General features: G+C 56.9%; 1 protein-coding gene and 1 long non-coding RNA gene across 6 annotated transcripts in view; one reads left to right on the top strand and one right to left on the bottom strand.

Annotated features, from left to right (window-relative positions):
• CMIP (c-Maf inducing protein) overlaps positions 1 to 12,078 on the top strand; it is a 231,320-nt gene extending 219,242 nt beyond the window's left edge. For all 5 annotated transcript variants that reach the window (XM_038538199.1, XM_038538202.1, XM_038538200.1 and 2 more), the window contains 7 exons: positions 1,516 to 1,632; positions 3,197 to 3,337; positions 4,025 to 4,072; positions 5,148 to 5,294; positions 6,172 to 6,277; positions 7,744 to 7,814; positions 10,112 to 12,078. In XM_038538199.1, the coding sequence (XP_038394127.1) occupies positions 1,516 to 1,632; positions 3,197 to 3,337; positions 4,025 to 4,072; positions 5,148 to 5,294; positions 6,172 to 6,277; positions 7,744 to 7,814; positions 10,112 to 10,165 (684 nt within the window). In that variant the 3' untranslated portion in view covers positions 10,166 to 12,078. The remainder of the gene's footprint in view (positions 1 to 1,515; positions 1,633 to 3,196; positions 3,338 to 4,024; positions 4,073 to 5,147; positions 5,295 to 6,171; positions 6,278 to 7,743; positions 7,815 to 10,111) is intronic.
• Positions 12,079 to 13,868: 1,790 nt separating this feature from the next.
• LOC119871936 lies at positions 13,869 to 18,725 on the bottom strand. Its single transcript, XR_005360029.1, has 3 exons — positions 17,376 to 18,725; positions 16,077 to 16,214; positions 13,869 to 14,007 (listed from the first exon to the last, which is right to left on the bottom strand). It is a non-coding gene; the product is annotated as an uncharacterized LOC119871936 (long non-coding RNA).
• Positions 18,726 to 19,333: the final 608 nt, after the last annotated feature.

Raw genomic sequence — 19,333 nt, 5'->3', positions numbered from 1 at the left:
CCTGTCCAGAGCCAACCCTTCTGCCAGTGGCAGCGTGTCCATCTCCTGAAGGGGGCAGACTCTCCTCCCAGTGGCTGGAGACCCCAGCTGTCCTGCTGGCTGACATCACCAACTGAGCTCTGGCACCATGCATGTTCCCCACCCCGAGAAAAGAGGTTCGGATGGCAGCCTTGCTATGCACTCGCCTGATGACGTGGGCCGGTAACTGGCCCACCGTGGGCTTCGCCTCCTCGTCTGTGAGCCAGGAAGTAGCGTGTTGGCTTCTTGGGCTCACCTTGCACTTGAATGCGACAGTGGGTGCAGGGTGCCCAGCCAGGGCCTAGCACACAGCCTGCTCAGAGGTGAGGGCTGCGGTTGGTCTCGTCTCTGCTGCAGGGCCACCAGCTCACGAAGCTCTCCTCAGTGACAACAAATCCAGCGCTGCCTCTGGAACCTTTCTTGAAAGGGACTTATTTTTAGAGCCTCTTCCTCACGCACTGGCCCTCCACTCCTCACCCGCTGCCTGACAAGCCCCTCTCAAGTGCCCTGTACGTCCTGGAGATGCTGGCCTCTGCCCGCCTGCACCCCCCCTCACCTCTCACGAGGGTTGCCCTGATGTCACAGCTTTACCATGGCAACAGCCAGCCAGTGATCCCCCACCCCTCGATGTGGGGACTCTGTGCGAGAGAAGTCGGGGAGCTGGCCGCTTCCCAGCCTGAGAAATTGCGTCTGTGTGCCAGAGTTGTTAATGATGGAGCGGAAAAAATATACATGGAAGAGGAAGCAGGCAGCCCCTGGGATGGCAGTGCATCGTTTCCATGGAGACGCAGGGCACAGGAGCGGTCCCCGTGATGAGGCTGCCGTCTCCAACCATGGAAGGGTGTTTGTTCTCACACCAAGTTGGGGGAAGGGCACATGGAGTGTTTGCCTCCCCCCCCCCCCACCACCTCGCCCTGTTGGTTGGGGCCCCCTGCGCTTGGGCGCCATCTCCAGATACGCCAAAAAGAAACCCAGTTTTCTTAATGGCTGCCCTGCTTGTAAAGCCAGGTGGAGCAGAATTTGCCAATTTCTGGATTTCTGGGGGAGGTGATCACTCAGCACCTTTGGAGCTCCCAGAGAGTTTGAGAAGGGGGAGGCGAGGCTCCCTTTCATTCTCTGTCCCGCAGGGGGTGGCCCTGTACCCCCTAAACACGAAGTCCCCGCCCCCTGCCTGCCCTGGCAACCACCACTCCACTTCCTGCCTCTGAGTCTGCTGCTCCAGGCCCCTCCCGTGCGTGGAATCCTGCAGGAGGTGTCCTTCGTGATTGGCTTGCTTCACATAGCACCATGTCCTCGGAGTCCCGTGTCAGGGAGGCAGGGGGATCTTCTGAATCCCTCTGTGGGGAGGGGTCTGAGGACCCTTTCAGATCTAGTGTCCAGGTAGGATATGGAATGGGTCTTCTGGTTTGGGAATCTTTCTGGCATCCCAAAAGCAGGCATCTCCGGCCACAGCCCCGCGGGGGCCACCGCTCTTGATTCGGCCTTCTCTCTTCACAGGTGCACATCCTAATGGGCTCCTGTTACAAGACCAAAAAATTCCTGCTCTCCCTGGCGGAAAACAAGCTGGGACCCTGCATGCTCCTGGCCCTGAGGGGGAATCAGACCATGGTCGAGGTAAGGAGCTGACCCAAGGCCCTGGCGAGGCTGCTGTCTCGTCCTGTCCTTCATCCTTGTTGACTGAGAGCCTTGCAGGAGCCCAGAGCTGTGACAGCAGCTGGGAGCGCAGCAGCAGATGAGGTGGATGTAGCCTCGGCCCACCCTGAGCCTCGAGGGAGCATGCGGCCTTCCTCAAACAATTTATCCATTTCACTTGTGTTCTGTGTTGACCCAAGGGATCAAGGGACATGTCTGCCCCATTTGTCTGTTGCTGTGTAACAGACCACTCCAACGGGGGCTTAAAGCCATGATACTCATTCATTGGCTCACGGATCTTGGGGTGACTGGGCTCAGCAGACGAGTTCTTACTCTGGGTCTCTCATGGGGAGGCTGGAGCATCTGGGAATCCAGACCTCTCCACACAACAGCCTGAGGCAGCAGCATTTCCACTCACCAGGGAGTGGAAACACACACCTGGCCCAGTTCCTCTCTATGTCCTCCTGAGGCCCCCAGACCTACTGTCCAGAGGCAGACTGGCACGATCTGTATCGCTGTTCTAACGCACCTCCAAAGTCAGCCGGTGTTACTTTGCCAAATTCTATCCATGAGAAATGCCAGCCCAAAGTTAAGGGGATGGAGATGAGAACACCTCTTAGTGGGAAGAATTTGAGCCCTAGAGCTTCCTCCCTGCCAGGGGGTGCTACAGTGAGATTTGGAGGCCAGCGTGTTAACAAGAAGGCAGGAGTAGAGCATCCAGGCCAGGGCAGCACTTGCCAGCCCTGCAGCAGGAAGAGCTGTGGTGGAAGGACAGGGTGAAGCCAGGATGGTGGAGTCAAGGGGCAAGAGGCTGGGGATTTGGGTGCATGTGCCTGAAGAGCCTACTAGGTGCCCAGAGGCCCCGCTAAGGATCTTGGAGGTTTGTCCAAGTGGTTTTCAGGGGACTTGCAGGGACAGGGGTAAGCAGGGAGCCAAGAGGCAGGTGAGCCATGCTGTGAGGGCCTGGGCCCAGTGGGCTCTGCTTGGAAAGGGAGGAGTCCTTGGAGAGGGGATCTCGAGGCAGGACTGCCTGCATGTGAATCCCGGGCAGTAGGGCAGGGCAGCTGCCTGAGGCTCCAGGACACAGTGTGGCCGATGTTTGCTTAATTCAGCAAGCATGTCTTGAGCACCAGCCATGTGCCAGGCAAAGGGGAGAAAACCAGGGATGGAGAGGTGTCCTGTCTTCTGGGCTCTCTACCAACCCATCAGGCCCTAGCACGTGTCATTCCTTCGTGCATTTGCCAAGGGCCTGCTCTATGCTCAGCTGGGTGTACACGAACGTTCCCATTGTATGGATGGGAAGCTGCAGCTGGTGATCAGCCCAATGTCACACAGGCAGAAATGCAGAGAGGGGATAAATTGGGTGCTCGCTTTCAGGATGAGATTTTAGAATACACAGAGCATGCTGAGCTGATCCATAGACCCCTGTCCCCTGGAGTGTGGGGCCAATGGCCCAGAAGGAGGGTTTGGCCCCCTGTGCCTATAAGGAGCAGCCCTGCCTGGAGTCTCAGGCTGGCTGTAAGACGCCTGCCCTGCTCTCGAGCAGATCCTGTGCCTGATGCTGGAATACAACATCATCGACAACAATGACACCCAGCTGCAGATCATCTCAACCCTGGAGAGCACGGGCGTGGGCAAGCGCATGTACGAGCAGCTATGCGACCGGCAGCGGGAGCTGAAGGAATTGGTGAGTCCACAGCCAATTCTGCAGTTCAAGAGCTGGGCCAGCCAGAGGGAGCATAGCTGAGGCACAGCAGGGCAGAGTCCAGGACTGCCTGGGCCTGTGTTCCAGCTAGTCCTCCTCCAGACCCTGAGAAGTCGGGACTACCACCCGCCACTTTTCCAGATGATCACAGAGAGGTCAAGTCATTGGTCCAGAGTCACACAGCTCCTAGGGGGCCTGGCCAAGAGTACATTCACACCCCAGAGTCATCTACATCCCTTAGGCCCCTCTTCAAGGGCACCAGGGCTGGACCTCGAAGTGGCAGTGAACTCACCACCCTGGGCCCCTGGGGCCGCTCTCACACATGGCTGGTGGGGGAGGGTGTGTAAATACCTCAGCTCCCTCTGTGCAGGAGGCACATGTCTGAGACATGACCCAGAGACCCCCAGTAGTAGCTGTACGCTAACACTCTCTTCCTCAAGGGGCATTGCTGTCTCACTTCCCTGGTGGTGTTTCTTGGGATCCCCTCTCTGATAAACCACCTACACCCCAACCTGGTCTCAGGGCGTGCCCCGAGACCAAGACTGCCATGTTGCCTTCTAGCACCCACCCGGAGATGAAAATGGCACTGTGTGATGTTAACAAGGAGGGGTATGCATGGTGGAAGCTCAGGGGAAAGGATGGGTCTTGATCAGTCTGCTTCTGTTGCAGCAAAGGAAAGGCGGGCCCACCAGGCTAACACTGCCCTCCAAGTCCACAGTGAGTTGGTTTCATTTTCCTGCGGGGCGGGGTGGGAGGAAGAAGGTGATTGGGCCTCCCCGCTGGGGAACAGCAGAGTGTCTGGTGGAGGTGAACAAGGACAACATAGTCCTTGACAGGCCAGCTTTTCCAGGAGGGAACCAGGTTGCAGGAAACCAAACATGATAAAGATTATTGTTGATGTTGATCTTATTATGTTACCAGTTAGTAATAATAGCTAATATACATGGAGTATATATGTGCCAGATACTGGGCCAGGAGTTCATTTTATCATCACAACACTATGAAGCTATGCTTCTATCCACCCCCATGTACAAGTCTTCCCGGAATCCTAATTCCTTGTGTCCTGCTGCTCCACTGTCCTTGGCATGAGACTTTAACCTCATGGTCCAAAAACGCTGCTCAAGCTCTAGCCATCATGTCTCCATTCAAGCCAGCAAAAGGAGGAAGAGCAAAGGAGACCATGCCCCTTCCCTCTAAGGACGTTCTGAAAGTCCTAGTGGACACATTTCCCTATATACCATGGTCCGGATTCAGCACATGGCTGCACCTGGCTGGGAGATTAGCCTTCAGGGCAGCCACATGATGGTTAAAACTCAAGGATTCAGTCACTGAGGTGGAAGGGAGAGCAGATATTACCCTTGGTGACCTCACGGTTTAATGATCACACATGCAGTGACCACACAAGCCTTGGAGTCGGGGTGGCCTCAGTGTTTGCAGGTGGGAAATGGGCACAAGCTGCTGCCTGGGAGGGTGAGTCGGCCAGGTACACATGTACGTGGGAGGGACATGGCCTCAGAACACCCCAGTCAGTGACTCAGGGTGTGAGTCACAGTACTGGAGGCTTTCTCCCCCACCCACAGGGACGTGAAGGCAGCCCCTCCCTCCCCGGCGGCCCCCTCAGTCCAAGCCCCTGAGGCACACCATCACCCCACCCTTTGGGGATTCGTTGCCCGCAGCTACAGCTCTTGGCAGGGCAAGGGAAGGGGGGGTGGGGAGAGGATGTGAAGGGGTCTCAGGAGCTGCTGGCAACCCCAGGCCTTCCCCGAGACCCCACCTGCCCGTCTGTTTGCAGGACGCCGACTTGGCTCGTTTGCTGAGTTCTGGCTCTTTCGGGAACCTGGAGAACCTCAGTCTGGCCTTCACCAACGTAACCAGTGCCTGCGCTGAGCACCTCATCAAACTGCCTTCTCTCAAGCAGCTGAACCTGTGGTCCACTCAGGTGCACACCGCCTGCCTGCACCCTGCTCGGCCCTGCCCCCACATCTTGCACCCCACATCATGCCCCCATGCACCCGTGCTCTGTACCTGCTCTGCACCCTCCACGGCTGGCCTTCCTGCCCAGAGCCCATGGCCCCGTTCCCCTGGTTACCTCACCCCCTCCCCAGCTCAGCACCCACTCCCTAGGCCAGAGGAGGTTTAGGGTCTCATGAAGCCCAGAGGCCCATCTCACAATTGGAATTGCTGAGGCCCAGGGCAGGGATGTGCTGGGCAAAGTCTTAGAAGCGCTGAGAGGCAGGGCTGAGAGGTGGGCCGGTCTCACACAGCTGCCAGGGGGGCGCATGGGCAGCTGACAGGTCTTTTTATTGTAATAACCACCACAGCACACGCATGCATACTGCCCACGCTCAGGATCGTTTGCGCTGTTGAGCACCTGACGTGGATCAGTGCATGTGGCTCCATACCACACCTGTGATGTGTAGGCCCCACTGGCGCCCTCATTTTACAGAAGAGAAACCAGGGTGCTCCTGGCAGTCTGCCTTCCAATCCCGCCCCACCCCACTGTCCTGCCTGGGGAAAAGCTGCCTTGGCCTCCACTTGTAGCCAGAGCCACTGAGTTCAAAGCCCTGGACAGACAGCAGGACTCCTGGGAATGGCCCTTGCCTGGCCCCCATCCCACCAGCAGCAGCTGGACTCGAACCCAGGTCGGGAGAAGATTGGAGTCTTTGGAGAGAAGTGAGAGCAGCCCAGAGCCCCAGGGCGTGGTGGCTGTGTCCCCATGACCTTCCTCCACTGCTTCCCCAGCCTCAAGGTCATTTTCCTGGGTACTTTGGGGAGACCTCTCGATCCCCAGGGCTGAGAGGTTCTGTGCTCCACAGTTTGGAGACGCCGGCCTGCGGCTCCTGTCGGAACACCTCACCATGCTCCAGGTGCTGAACCTGTGCGAGACGCCCGTCACCGACGCCGGCCTGCTGGCCCTCAGCTGTGAGTACTGAGGGGGCCGCTGGGAGCAGGGGGTGAGGGCTGCGTCGTTCACACGTGCTCACATTCATTCACATGTTCACTGAGCACCTGCTGTGTGCCAGGCACCGTCCTCAGAACAGAACAGGAGGGAAATATCCCTGACCTCAGGGAGCTTGTATTCTAGAAGAAAAGGGAAAAATGAGTACCTGTACCCTCCAGATACTTGCCTGAGAAATCAAGTTCAAGGCGAGTGCTCTAGGACATTGCTGCCCGGCTCCCCTGACCAGCAGCAGCCATCACTTGGGGTTAGAGTCGTGAATTCTCAGGTCACGCCCCAGGCTTCCTATCTCAGAAACTGCATTTTAACAAGATGCCCATGGGATTCCCGCACACTGTTCACGTTTGAGAAGCGTTGCCCTAGCAGAAGTAGCCACAAGGGGCGCCTGCGTGGCCCAGTTGGTTGAACATCCAACTGGTTTTCTTCTCAGGTTATGATCTCATGGGTAATGGGATTGAGCCCCACATTGGGCTCTGTGCTCAGTGGGGAATATGCTTGGGATTCTCTCCCTCTGCACCCCGTCCACACTCACACATGCACATGTACTCTCTCTTGCTCTAAAATAAAAAAAAATCTCTCAATATACATACACACACACAGACCCCCAGGGAACCCAGAAATGCTGATTCCTGTACCCCAAACCTAATCTCTCAGACTAAACTCTTGGGTGCTGAGCCTGGGAATCTGCAGTTCCCATTTCTGACCCACTGATTTAGACCAGAGGCCCCATGCCTGGGAGGAATAGAAGGCTTCCTAGAGAGGCGACTGGATCTGGGTGTACAAGACACATACGTAGGGATTGGCCCACAGGGGTTTGCTAGGCTGTGGCCGTGGCTCTTGCAAGGTTGTTGGCAAATTCCAGATGGCTTGGGAAGGGTGGGAGCAGGAGACAGGAGTAGTGGAGGGCAGGAAGATGAGGTTTGGAGACATTTCTCTACAAATGTGCTCCTTGGACACTGTCATTGGAGTCACACAGTCCCTGGCGCAGAGCATCACATCTCTATTGAGCAGCTCCTGACTAAACGTAAGTTTGAGAACTGCCCTCAGGAAGTTGCGGCCTGGGTCAGCTCCACCAGGAGAGCATCCAGAGTTCCCCTGGGGGACGGGCCAGACCTAGTCCACGGGGGCCAGTGTACAGTGTGGCAGGCAAGCTGTGGGGACATTCGGGGTACAGGCAGTGGAGGGATGTGGCAGAGGGACCAGAAGGGAGGGAGGCTTAGAGGGCAGGGACAGAACAGAGGTCCAGACCAGCGCCTGCCTGAAGCAGACCCCCTGGCTGTGCCCCTGAAACTCTACTTTTCCACCCCATCTCCTAAACGGGGGCCTGGGCCCCAGCAGTCAGTGCCCCCAACTTGACTGTCCTGTACCTGCAGCTGCCCTTGTGGAGGTCTCACCGACTTCACGACTCTGTCTGTCTGTCCTTATGCAGCCATGAAGAGTCTCTGCAGCTTGAACATGAACAGCACCAAGCTCTCGGCTGACACCTATGAGGATCTGAAGGTAATCCATCCCTACCCCGCCCCCCCATCCATCCGTCCATCTATCCGTTCATCTCCAGCATCGAGACACTGGCACTTCACCCTCATGGAGCTTATTCTCCGACAGCAAAGGCTGTTAAACCTGCTTACTTAAGGCAGTAAATCGAATAATGGCAGGTTGAAAGGAGTGATAAAGAGGAAGCCAGCAGGGAATGGTCCCTTTGAAGTAGAGGCCCTATAAATGAGACCTAAAAGATAAGCCACAGATGCAAAGGGTGAGAGGAAAGGCAAGCGCCAAAGTCCTGGGGCAGAAAGGGTTGGCATGAGCAGACTTTGTGGCAGATGTGACTAGAAAGTAAGAGAGAATAGACTGGGGCCAGACTGAATGAGGCCTCGTAGGTCACAGAAGGGCTCTGGACCTCATCCAGTAGAAAGCTTTCAGAGGCTCTAAGCAATGTAGTGAGTTATACTTGTAAAAGCTTGTTCTGGCTGTTACCAGGAAAACTGATTTTTTACGGGGGCGGGAGGTGGTGCAAGCAAGAGTAGAAACAGGAAGAACATTTATGGGGCTGGTGCAGTCACACATGATAAGAGCCTGGACCGGCAGCCTGGGCTAGGTTGGCAAGATAAAATTGGGGAAAGGAAAGCAGATCTGAGTGGGGAAAGGCAGGGCATATTTTGTTTGTAAAACAGGCCTTGGGCATTAGTGGAGCTGGGCCTTCAGCAGCCTGCCCCCATCCCCCTGGGCTCCGTACCATCTGCCCCAGAAGGCGTGAGTGGGGCTGCAGATAGCCAGTGCCAAGGACGGAGGGGCTGGGCCAGGCGGCCAGATGGAATCATGAGTACATTGGCACCTTCACACGCTGGAAGCCACTGGGAGGGAATCCTCACCAGCAGGAACCCCCACACACACACCTCAGCTTCCACCTCCAGCTCAGCCAGACCCACAGCTACTTCCAAAGCACCTACTGTGTGCCAGGTCCCTGCGGAATGCAGTAACCCGGGCAGGACAGGGCTCAGGGACTAGCAGGGAGGGCACAGGGGACAGCCAGCCCTGCTTACTGGGGCAGAAGAGCCTTCACAAAAGGAGGGCCTAAGAAGTGAGTGTGCGAGGCAGAGCTGTCCGCAGGGTCCTGAGGAGCCCGTGAAGCAGGAGCAGGGGTGCAGCTGGCCTGAGTGCCCATCCCGGGGGGGTTCAGACCTCGCTCGGGCTTGTCACCGACGCAGACTTCAGGGCCTCCTGTCCAGGCCCCGTGGGCATTTTGACCCCACTGCCAAGGATTGCTATGCCCCTGAAAGTTGAAGAAGCACAGATCCAGACACGGCACCCAAGCAGCCAAAGGGTGTACGTAGTTGGCCACTTGTGGAGGAAAGCCACTTTCACTCATTTGAGAGACACGTGGTGCCAACTTGCGGATCCTGGCCAGTGAGGCCCAGCCTCTGTGCTGCAGGGATTGGACCAGCCTGGAGGTGGCCTCCCTGCCTCTAGGGAGGGGCCTGCACTCTGCACCAGGCGAGAGCGAGGCCAGCCAGAGCTTCCCATCTTTCAGGAGAACCTGCAAACCTAGATCCCTGGGCTGCAGTCTCCTGGTTCCGAGGGGTTGGCGTAAAGGCTTTTTGAGTGCCGCACGGGTGACTGCAGCCCCCCAGTCAGTAAGCTCTGCCGGGCCCGGGAGAGGAGCCCTGTGCACACACTGGCAGGTCATGGTGCACCCGGAAAGTGGAAGGGAGGGAGTGGAGGGAGAGCAAGTAGCCGGCTCTGTGCGGGGAAGGCTTGCAAAGAAGGCGGCTGTTTGTAAAAGAAGGAAGGGAGGAGCTGTGTCTCGTGTCTCGTGTCTCGTGTCTCGTGTCTCGTAGCAGGGATGGAGAGCCGGAAGCGGCTCTGAGCTACAGCAGGTGGGATCGGACGAGGGGGACCCAGGGGGAAGAATCGAGCCACCCCGAGTACCTGCCCGCACGGTGATCCCACCCCACTGGCCGGCCCTGTGGCTGGCGGTGATGGCCTGTCGGCAGGAGGAAGAGAGAATAGTCCCCATCGGCAGAGCACGCCACGGGTCGGGCAGGCCGTGCCGTCCGCCAGGCGTTCTGTCCTTAGCACCGTCCTGGGTGCTGGGAGCCGGGGGACTGGATCACATGGCTCCACAGACGATGCCCAGGCTCCCGGAGGAGAGGGGGGCGTGGGGTCCCCCGCAGCTGTCGCCCGCGATCCTGGGCCCGTCCTCACCGAGTCACCCAGGGAGCCGCCCGTGGCGAGGCGGGGGAGGCGAGGGGGCCCGGCCACTGAGGCGGGCGAGCCAGGCTCCTCCTTGCTGCCCACAGGCCAAGCTGCCCAACCTGAAGGAGGTGGACGTCCGCTACACGGAAGCCTGGTGAACCTCCGCCCGCAGGAAGGAGTCCGCAGCTGCGACACACAATTCTTGACTAATAGCCTAGAGCGCCGGTCCTGGGGTCCCACCCCCAGCACCCCGGCTGTGAGCTAGATGGGGGAGTCTTTCTGGGGGCGGAGGGCGGAGGGGGGAGGGGGTGGGGAGGGGGGCCGCAAGCACGCCCAGCCCCGCCTAATTCTTTTAGCTTCATAATTGGAAACCTTGACCTGGTCTAAAATGGACTTTGTAGCAACCAGAGGAGCATCAGCGGGTCGGGGGAGGGGGTGGGGGGGCGGGGGGCTCGGGGAGGGGGGACCCTTTGTGGATTTTCTTTGCCTTTGTGTTTAACGCTGTGTGGGAAAAGTCAACCCTGATGCCACCACTGTCACACGACCTCGATGGGCCTCGCGGGCCAAGGAAGGACGCGTCCTTCCTCAGAGGCTCCGCCGAGAGCCCCCCCACCCCCCCACTGGGAGGAGAAAACCCAGACATGTCATCGCACACCATCCTGTGTCCTCGCCATTGCTATGCAAAGTGATTCTCGTTGTACATAAGATTTAAATAATGCGCCTATTTAAGAAATGTTGACAAATTGCGGGTCTGGGACCTGCCTCTTATTTATGGAGTCTTTGCCCCTCCCCCCCTCCGCCCTCCCGCCCGCCCGCCCCTGGCCTGTAGTACTGTATAAACCAGTCAGCTGTTGGGGTAGTGCTAGTATTATTGTTATTTTTTTAAAGGAAACAGACAAAAAAAAAAAAAAAAAAAAAAACCTCCTTGGAAAATGAATTGCTTTTTTGTAACGGATTCCGTATGCCACTGCTCGGCCGTCCGTCTGTCCGTCCGCCCGCCCCCACTGTGCATCTCCACCTCCCAGTGTCTCCAACTTGCTCTTGGGTGGGGGTCAGGCTGGGGGGGAGAAGTGGGGTCCCCACGTTGTAGTCTTGCTCCTGCCAGGCCCCAGCTTTCCCTCAGCCCCCTTGTACACATTTGGGGGTGCTGACCTGTCCCCCCTGCCCCCTGCCCCGGAGAGCTCCCATCTCCGGAGGCCTCAGCCACCCTGTCCCGACTGAGACTGGCCCGTGGCCTCCCCGCCATCCTGTGCTTCGCGTGGTCTCCTCATGCATGCCCGCTTCTTTGCATGGTCTCCTGGGAGAAGAGAGAGACGTCGCCTCCACCAGCCTGACTGCCCACCCCCCCCCATGAATGTGACCACTGCAGCACAGACGCCCCTTCTGTCCCCACCCCTGTCCCCAAGACACACCAACCTCCGTTTATTTTGTAAACAGTTGGCTTTTTCTTAACGAGCCCTCACTGTACAGAACAGCCCTTCCATGGTTTCCTTGGGGTCCCCTCTCCCCCCAGGCCCCCTTTTCTGTTGGTTCAGCACAAATACCGCCCCCTCCGGCACCTCCAGACCTAACCCCCCAGTCAATGTAATTGTTTTATATATATTTAATCTTATTCAATGGAAACCATGCTTTTGTCGTTTTATACTTTGCTAGGTAGACTTTATTACCCCCCCGACTATGCCCTCATTTTTTTAAAAAAGGAAAAAAAAAAGAAATTGGGTTTCATTCTTACTTCATTTCCCGTGCCAGGTTTTATTTTGTGTGTGCGTGTGAGTGTGTTCCGTTCCGTGTTCTGTTGTTTTCTGTTGTTGTTGTTTTCCGTTGTTTGGTTTTATTCTCTCCCCTCTGGTCCCATACTTTACAGCACTCTGGTGCAGGAAGAAGCAGAAGCAAAAACAAACAAACAAAAAACTTTAAAAAAGGAAAAAAAAAAAAAAAAAAGAACCAAGACATGCCACCTTTCCCCTTCGCACTGTTGCTTTTCCTGATGGTTAATACTACTGTCACGTAGCTGTGTTCAGAGATGTGAAATACTTTCAGGCAAAAATAAACTGTAAGTGACTCATTGACATCTGGCCTTTCTGTGTGGCTTCAAGGGAGCCTTTCGGTGGGGATGGGCTGGGGACGAGACCTAGGCCAAGGTCAGGACTCCGCAGCGGCCAGGGCTCCTCACCCTCGGCGCTGTTGACATTCGGGGCCAGATCCCGCTTTGTAGCGAGGCCATTCTGTGCATCCCAGGATGTCACGCGGTGTCCCTGGCCTCGGCCAGCTAGATGCCAGTAGCACCCACTCCCACCCCCAGCCGTGACAATAAGAAATGTCCCCAGGGGACAGAATCACCGCCAGGAGAAAACCCAGGCCAACGTGTGCATCGGGGCATTTTCTGCAGCTCTAGCCCAGAACTTCTAGGAGCAGTGCGCCTGGCCTTCACCTGGGGGTCTTGGGAAAATGCAGATTCTGATTTTGCAAGGTCTGGGCGGGGCCCGACACTGCATTCTGGGACCACTGGGCAACACAGATGCCACTGGTTCATGGAAGCGTCTCTGAGTTTCAACCATCCCTCCAGCTGCCCCGTCACCCAGACGTGCCCACGAGGCACCTCAGTGTGTCCGAGGAGAGACTTTATTTCTACCCTATCCCAAGTCATTTGCCTCCCAGGGTTCCTGACCCAGCAAGGGCGTTACCGCAGTCCAGTGGCCCTATTGTCCGACCCACCCCATGTGCCGGCTGTTGCCAGCCTTCTGAAGCCACTCCAAATGTTCCCGAGTCTCCTTACCCGTCTGTGCCTCCGCCTCCCCCACCCTAAGCCAGGCCCCTCATCTCTCTCAGCAGACTGGAGTGGCACCCTCACTACCTCCCAGGTCCAACCTACACCACCTTCCTCCCCTGCCTCCCTACATCCCTGCTCTCCGTTCCCTCCTCGCTTCTAGAGGCCTCTGTACACCCACTAAGTGGACAGCCCCGGAGCATGATGAGTATTAGCTGCCCCACCTCTGGCCACACAGGGAAAGCAGGTGCCATGGGTGAGGGTAAGGAGGGTCTTGGATTTGCAGGGGTGACGAGTGGGCCCTGGCTTCATGATGGCCAGCTCGGGTGGGGACGTGCATGTGCGTGTGCAGGCGCGTGTGCAAGGCACTGCCAGCCACTCTGTCCCTGATCCTTCCCCCCACCCAGGGGAGGCCTGGCTCACCCCAGCGCACATAACTACCAAATGGAAGGGGGGACCCTGCCAGCCATCGTGCCCTCAGCCCTCCTCCTCACTCTGTTCTGCATCACCTGGGCTCCTCTGCCACTGGCTTCCAGGGGAGCCTGGAGATTGCAGGCTACCCTGCCCCTGGGGGGGCGGGGGCAGGAGGCTGGAAGAGAAAGGTCAAGGCGTTTCTTCCCCTGGGCATCCCAGCCGGGCAGCCTCTCTCCATGACTCCGGCCGTGGGAGTGACACCGCTGTCAGCCCCCGGCCGTCCCCTGGTGGGACCTGCGGGCTCCTGCTAGGTTGGGAGCCTCCCGTCCTTTGACCCCAGCCGCCCTGCACAATGCCCAGCGTCCAGCCAGTGCCCTCCCCCTGGCACGGCCGAGGCTCCCAGTGTCCTCCCTTTTAACCGGTAGCTTAGAACAACAGAAATGTATTCTCTCATGCTTCTAGAGACCAGAAGTCCAAAGTCACGATGTCGGCAGGGTCACAGTCTCTCTGAGGAGAAAACTCTCCTTATCTCTTCCAGCTCCCGCCCCCCCCCCCCCCGCCCCGCGTCCTGGTTGCGGCTGCGCTCCTCCAGCCTCTCTGCGTCTGCCTCACGCCCCCCCCCCCCCCCCCCCCCCGCATCAAATCTCCCTCTGCTTTCTCATATCAGGACACCTGCCGTTGGATTTAAGGCCCACCTGGATGATGACCCAGGATGACCTCACGGACAGCTCCTCAGTGTGACCACATCTGCAAAGATCTTTATACAAATAAGTTCACAGTCACATGTTCCAGGTGAATGTATCTTCTGGCTTCAGCTCCCTGCGGGGCAAAGATGGGGGTGAGATGAGCCAGTGTTTCATTAATCATACGCCGAGGCCTGGGATCCATCCTGAGGGCTTCGGGTGAGAGGGAGATTGCAATTGTCTTACTCATTTTCTAACAGAACACTTCCGTAGCACTCACTGCGCCCCAGGCACGGCACCAAGGGGTTTGCAGGTCTGAACTCATTTACTACTCCTGCCCCTGCTGAGCACTAACATGACCCAGTGGGGAAGTGGAGGCCAGGAAAGCCTGGGCCTCTGGGTCAGGGTCACCCAGGGAGCAGGGCATTTGGGGGTAGAGCTCCACTGCTGGCTGGTGAACGGACGGGGCTGGGACCAGAGCCGGGACCACAGAGACAGATTCCAGACGAGCTTAGGAGTAAAGCTGCAGAACGTGGTGAGTGGTCTAGAGGGAGGGCCGGCGAGGACTCAAGGATGATGTTCGGTTTCTCGGCTCACTCCCCAAGGCAGGCTTCGAAGGGCCTAGAATTTGCGCCTCTGCCTGGCAGCAGTCCTCAGTGATGAGCAGGGCTGTCTCCCTCCTGGTGGGGTGGGGCGCTCCGAGGCCTGCTTTCCCCGGCATTGATCAGCTGTCCCGGGCTCGCCTGCTTGTTGGCACCTCCTGCCATCGTCTCCTTTGTTTACCCTTGATCCCACCCGCATTCCCTGGGACCACTTCCCAAAGAAGCTACCTGTGCTGGGATCTTTTTTTTTTTTTTTTTTTTTAAGATTTTATGTATTTATTTATTTAAAATAAGACACAGAAAGAGCTAGAGGCAGAGGGAGAAGCAGGCTCCATGCAGGGAGCCCGACGGGGGACTCGATCCCAGGACTCCAGGATCGCGCCCCAGGCCAAAGGCAGGCACCAAACCACTGAGCCACCCAGAGATCCCCTGTGCTGGGATCTTTATCTCAAAGCTTGCTTCCAGGGAAGCCCAAAGACAGGGACTAACATGCTGGGAGACAGAGGGAGCCCCTTCCGCCACAGGCTGCGAGAAGCCTCCTAGGGAGACTGCACGGTCGGCAGGTAGTTCTGCCCTGACCTCAGCCACGCCGGGGACCCCAGAATCAGCTTGCATCTGTTTTCAGAGCTGGAGACGGTGGCTGACGGAAGCTCTCATACACCGCCGGTAAGCATAGAAATGGGTTCGACCGCTTTGGAAAGCGTATCGGCTGAAGCTAAACATCCGCCCACCCTGTGATCCCACAACTCCGCTCCTGGGCGTACACCCCAGAAAGCTGAGGGCTCATGTCCCCCGAGAGACACAAGGATGTTCACAGCAGCATTCCTCGGAACAGCCAAAGACGTAGAAGCAACCCAAATGTCCACTAACAGGAGAATAAACAAACGAGGGTAGGCACATGGTGGGACAGCACACATGTCCCCATCAACAGGACAATGAAGAAAGCCACAGTGACACAGTCGCATCGGAATTCTGAAAGACTGAAAAAGAAAGCCAACTATGGACCCCCATAGTGACATGAATTAACTGGACAGACATCACGTGTGTGAAAGGAGACAGACATAAATGAGGGTTTGCCATAGGATCCCATTTACGGGAAGTTCATGAACAGGTGCGAGGCATCTGTGTTTATAGGGGTCAGAACAGTGGTTATTGACACTATGGGGGTAGGAGGTGTCATTGACTGGGACGGTAGGAGGGAACTTTCTGGGGCGATGAAACCCTCTATCTCTTGATCTGCGGTCACACAGATGTTTAAACACTCACAGAACTCAACATTTCAGATTTGTGCCATTTACTGCATATATTACACCCCCTTTTAAAAGTAGCATCAGGGGACACCTGGGTGGCTCAGTCGAGTCGGTTAGATGTCTGCCTTCAGCTCGGGTCATGATCCCTGCGTCCTGGGATCCAACCCCACGTCCGGCTCCCTGCTCAGCGGGGAGCCTGCTTCTCCCTCTGCCCCTCTGCCCCGCTCACACTCACTCTATCTCTTTCAAGTAAATAAATAACATATTTTTTTAAAAAGTGGCATCAGGTGGACACAACCCAAATGTCCACCAACAGGTAATAAATGTGGTATATACAGACAGCGGCCTCTTACCCATCTGTAAGAAGGAATGAAGTGTGGATACACACTGCAACATGGATGAATCTTGAAAATGTTATGCCGAGTAAACCAGACACAAAAGGCCACATATTGTTTGATTCCATTTTTAGGAAATATCCAAACTAGGCAAATCTATATAGAGAGAAAGCAGATTGGTATTTACCGCGGGCTAGGAAGCAACTGCTTAATGGCTATGGGGTTATGGCGGGGGGGGGGGGGGGTGATGAACATCTTTAGCCACGAGATAGAGGTGGTGATTGCACAATACTGTATTCTGGATGCCTCTTTAAGATGGTTTATGTTACAGGAATTTCGCCTCGATTTTTAAAAATGTCATCAAAAAAGAACTTATTAGAGAAAAGATGGCTGCTGTGTCTGGGCCTTAGGAGGGTGAGTGGTGCCAACACCACCAGGACTTTCTCGTCCATCCTCACCAGCTGCCTCCTGGAGAATGTTTGTCCCCTCCTCAAAACACTCTACTGCCACCTGCTGGGAAATGGTCACTATAAACATGCCAGTTTCCCTAATAATTAAACTCCCTTAAGTGTGACACCCTTGTGCAATGCACAACATGTACGACTGTATACAGTAGGATATCTGACTTTTTCAGTGTGCTCTATTCAGATTTGGATTGGGCCTTGGAAACCTCAGTGCTGCCCTCTCCCCGACCCCCAGCCCACCCGTGCCCTCTCCAATGCTGAGTCGGTTAGCCCGAGCCAAGCTCCCTCAGATTGGCAGCGAGGTGAAGTCCACTGGGGCATGCATTGAGACCTGCCCTTCAGACACACCTCCAGAAAGGGAAGCTTCTCCAAAGCACACTTGGTCACCTCCACAGCAGGAGGCTGAGACCGGCTAGAAGGTCTCCACCAAGCCCTTGGTTCTAGACCTCTTGGCTGTGTGCCCTCTAAACGTAATGGTAGGAACAATAAGCTGCTCCTCGGAAACACCGGGCTGTGTCCCCGCTCTGGTGTGCCGGGGAGGAGGAGGAGGCTCGGGGAAAGGGGCGCTGGCACCCAGCTGCTTCCCGAGCATGGTATACCCGCTGTGGCAGCTTCTCTTTGGGGCTCCCCCCAACGATGGCCAGAGGCCATCTGCTGAGGTGGGAGGTGGGTCAACGATTCTCTCACAGGTTTTTTTTTTTTTAATTTTTTATGGATAGCTATCTCCTCTGGTGGTGGCTGTTCAAGACATGCCCTGCCTTCTAGAAATAGGACACAATAACATAAACTGTCCTAGTAGCCACATTTTATGAAACAGGCAAAATTAATTTAAACTATATTTTTCTTAACATACCCCAAATATCATTTCAACACGTCAATATAAAAATTATTGAGATATTTCACACTCTTTGTTTTCTGCACAAAGTCTTCTGTACTTGGCATGTCCAGCACATCTCAGGTGGGACCGGTCCCAGCTCAAGCGCTCAGCAGCAGCCGTGTTTGGCCCGTGGCCCTCACGCGGACAGCACAGTCCAGAATTTCTGTAAACCCAGAGCAGGGGAAGTGGCAGCATGGCAGGAGGTGGAGAGCAGCAGGTGTGCAGGACTTGGAACAGCCTCACACGGCAGTAAAAGGGCTTTTGCTTCGATGTGGACATTGAGAGGCCGCCTCAGAGCTGCCTGTGAGCCACCCCAAGCAGGAAGGTCAGGCGCACATCGGGAGGCCGAGGCCTCTGCAGGACTGACCTTCTGGAAAGCAAGCTTCTGTCCACTTTAACTGACTTTTTAAAAGTAGTGTGTTCATTTATGAGAGAAAGCTTGGTAGGTCATCACTGTGCATTTCTGTGGAATGAGCGAATCAATCAATGGAAAAACCCCAAAGTAAAGGTTGGCCTTGAGCTGAAGACAGTCCCGCGTCCCCAGGGCAGCCAGGCCACAGCCCCGCCATGAGATGTGGATGTCCACCCGGGGTGTCCTTCCTCCAGCTGGCCGCCAGCGCGCCAGGAGAGCGCCCTCCCCTTGCTTCCGTAGCCTCATTCATTCACACAGCAAAAAAGTGTTGCTCTGAACCTCGAAAACACCGAGCTAGGTGGAAGAAGCCAGTCACCAAAGTCCACATATTATATGATTCCAACCACAAGAAAGCCCAGAATAGGGAAATCTATGGAGAAAGTCACTAAGGGTTGCTCAGGGCTGAGGGGATGGTGGGGGGGCAGTACAGGCAGAGCCAGAGAGTTGCATTTTGGGGTGATGAAAATGTCCTTCGGTCGTGATGTTGGCGCGACTCTGTAAGGATCCTAGAAACCCCAGAACCGTACACTCTACTTAGGTGGATGGTGTGGTCAGTGAGTTATCTCACAATAAGGCCGGGTTTTTGTTTTTTTTTTTAAGGTTTTATTTATTTGAGAGAGAATGGGAGGGGGTAGAGGGAGAGAGAGAGAGAATCTGGAGCGGCCCCCCCAGCGCGGAGCCCCAGGCCACGCGTCACCCCCACCGGGAGGCCGCGGCCCAAGCGGAAATCAAGGATTGGTTGAGCCACTGAGCCACCCAGGCGCCCGCCAATAAGACTATTTTTTTCTAATTTATTGAGCACCCACTGTGTGCAGGGCACGCTGCCATCTCGGGGGGAAATAGAGGCCAGGCCATCCTCCAGGCCGTCCTCCAGGTCCGACAGTCCGGGGGCGACTCGCAGGTGCGGGGTGCGGGGGCTGCTCAGCAGGTGGAGCCGGAACCGCCCTCGGAACCGCCCTCCAGGCCGAGGGGAGGGCCTGGCGCGGGGCCCAACCGACAGCCCAAGAGGGGAGGGGGGAGGAGGGAGGAGGGGGGAGAGGGAGGAGAGGGGGGAGGAGGAGGGAGGGGGGAGGGGGAGGAGGGGGGAGGGGGAGGAGAGGGAGGGGAGGGGGGAGGGCCGGCTCCCAGGGCGGGGCCGCTGGCCCGGGAGACCCGCAGCCAGGGCTGTGGAGCGAGCAGCCGCCGGCCCGTGACGTCATCGTCGCCATGGAGACGCCGCCGCCGCCGCGGCCCGGGCGGGAGGGGACGGGAAGCGCGGCCCGGGGGTCCCGCGGCCTGGGAGCCGCCGAGGCCAGGGGAGTAGCGCCGAGTCCCCGGGAGCCGCGGCCGCCGCCTGCCGGTGCCGCGCTGGGAGCACACCGGGCGTGGGGCTCCGTCTGCGCACCTTGCTCCGTCGACCTTTCCAGATCCTTCAGGACCCCTTCAGGAACTCCCCGTCCAGGCTAGTGGGCTTCAGCCTCGCGTCCGCGTCCTCGCCCTCGCTCTTCTCAGGCCGCTTCCCTCTTCCAAGGCGGCGAAGGCG

This window comes from Canis lupus, chromosome 5 (genome assembly GCF_011100685.1).
Source record: "Canis lupus familiaris isolate Mischka breed German Shepherd chromosome 5, alternate assembly UU_Cfam_GSD_1.0, whole genome shotgun sequence".
NCBI classification, from domain to species: Eukaryota; Metazoa; Chordata; class Mammalia; order Carnivora; family Canidae; genus Canis; species Canis lupus.
Note: the sequence above shows the minus strand (reverse complement) of the source record. Positions and strands in the feature narration are given on the sequence as shown.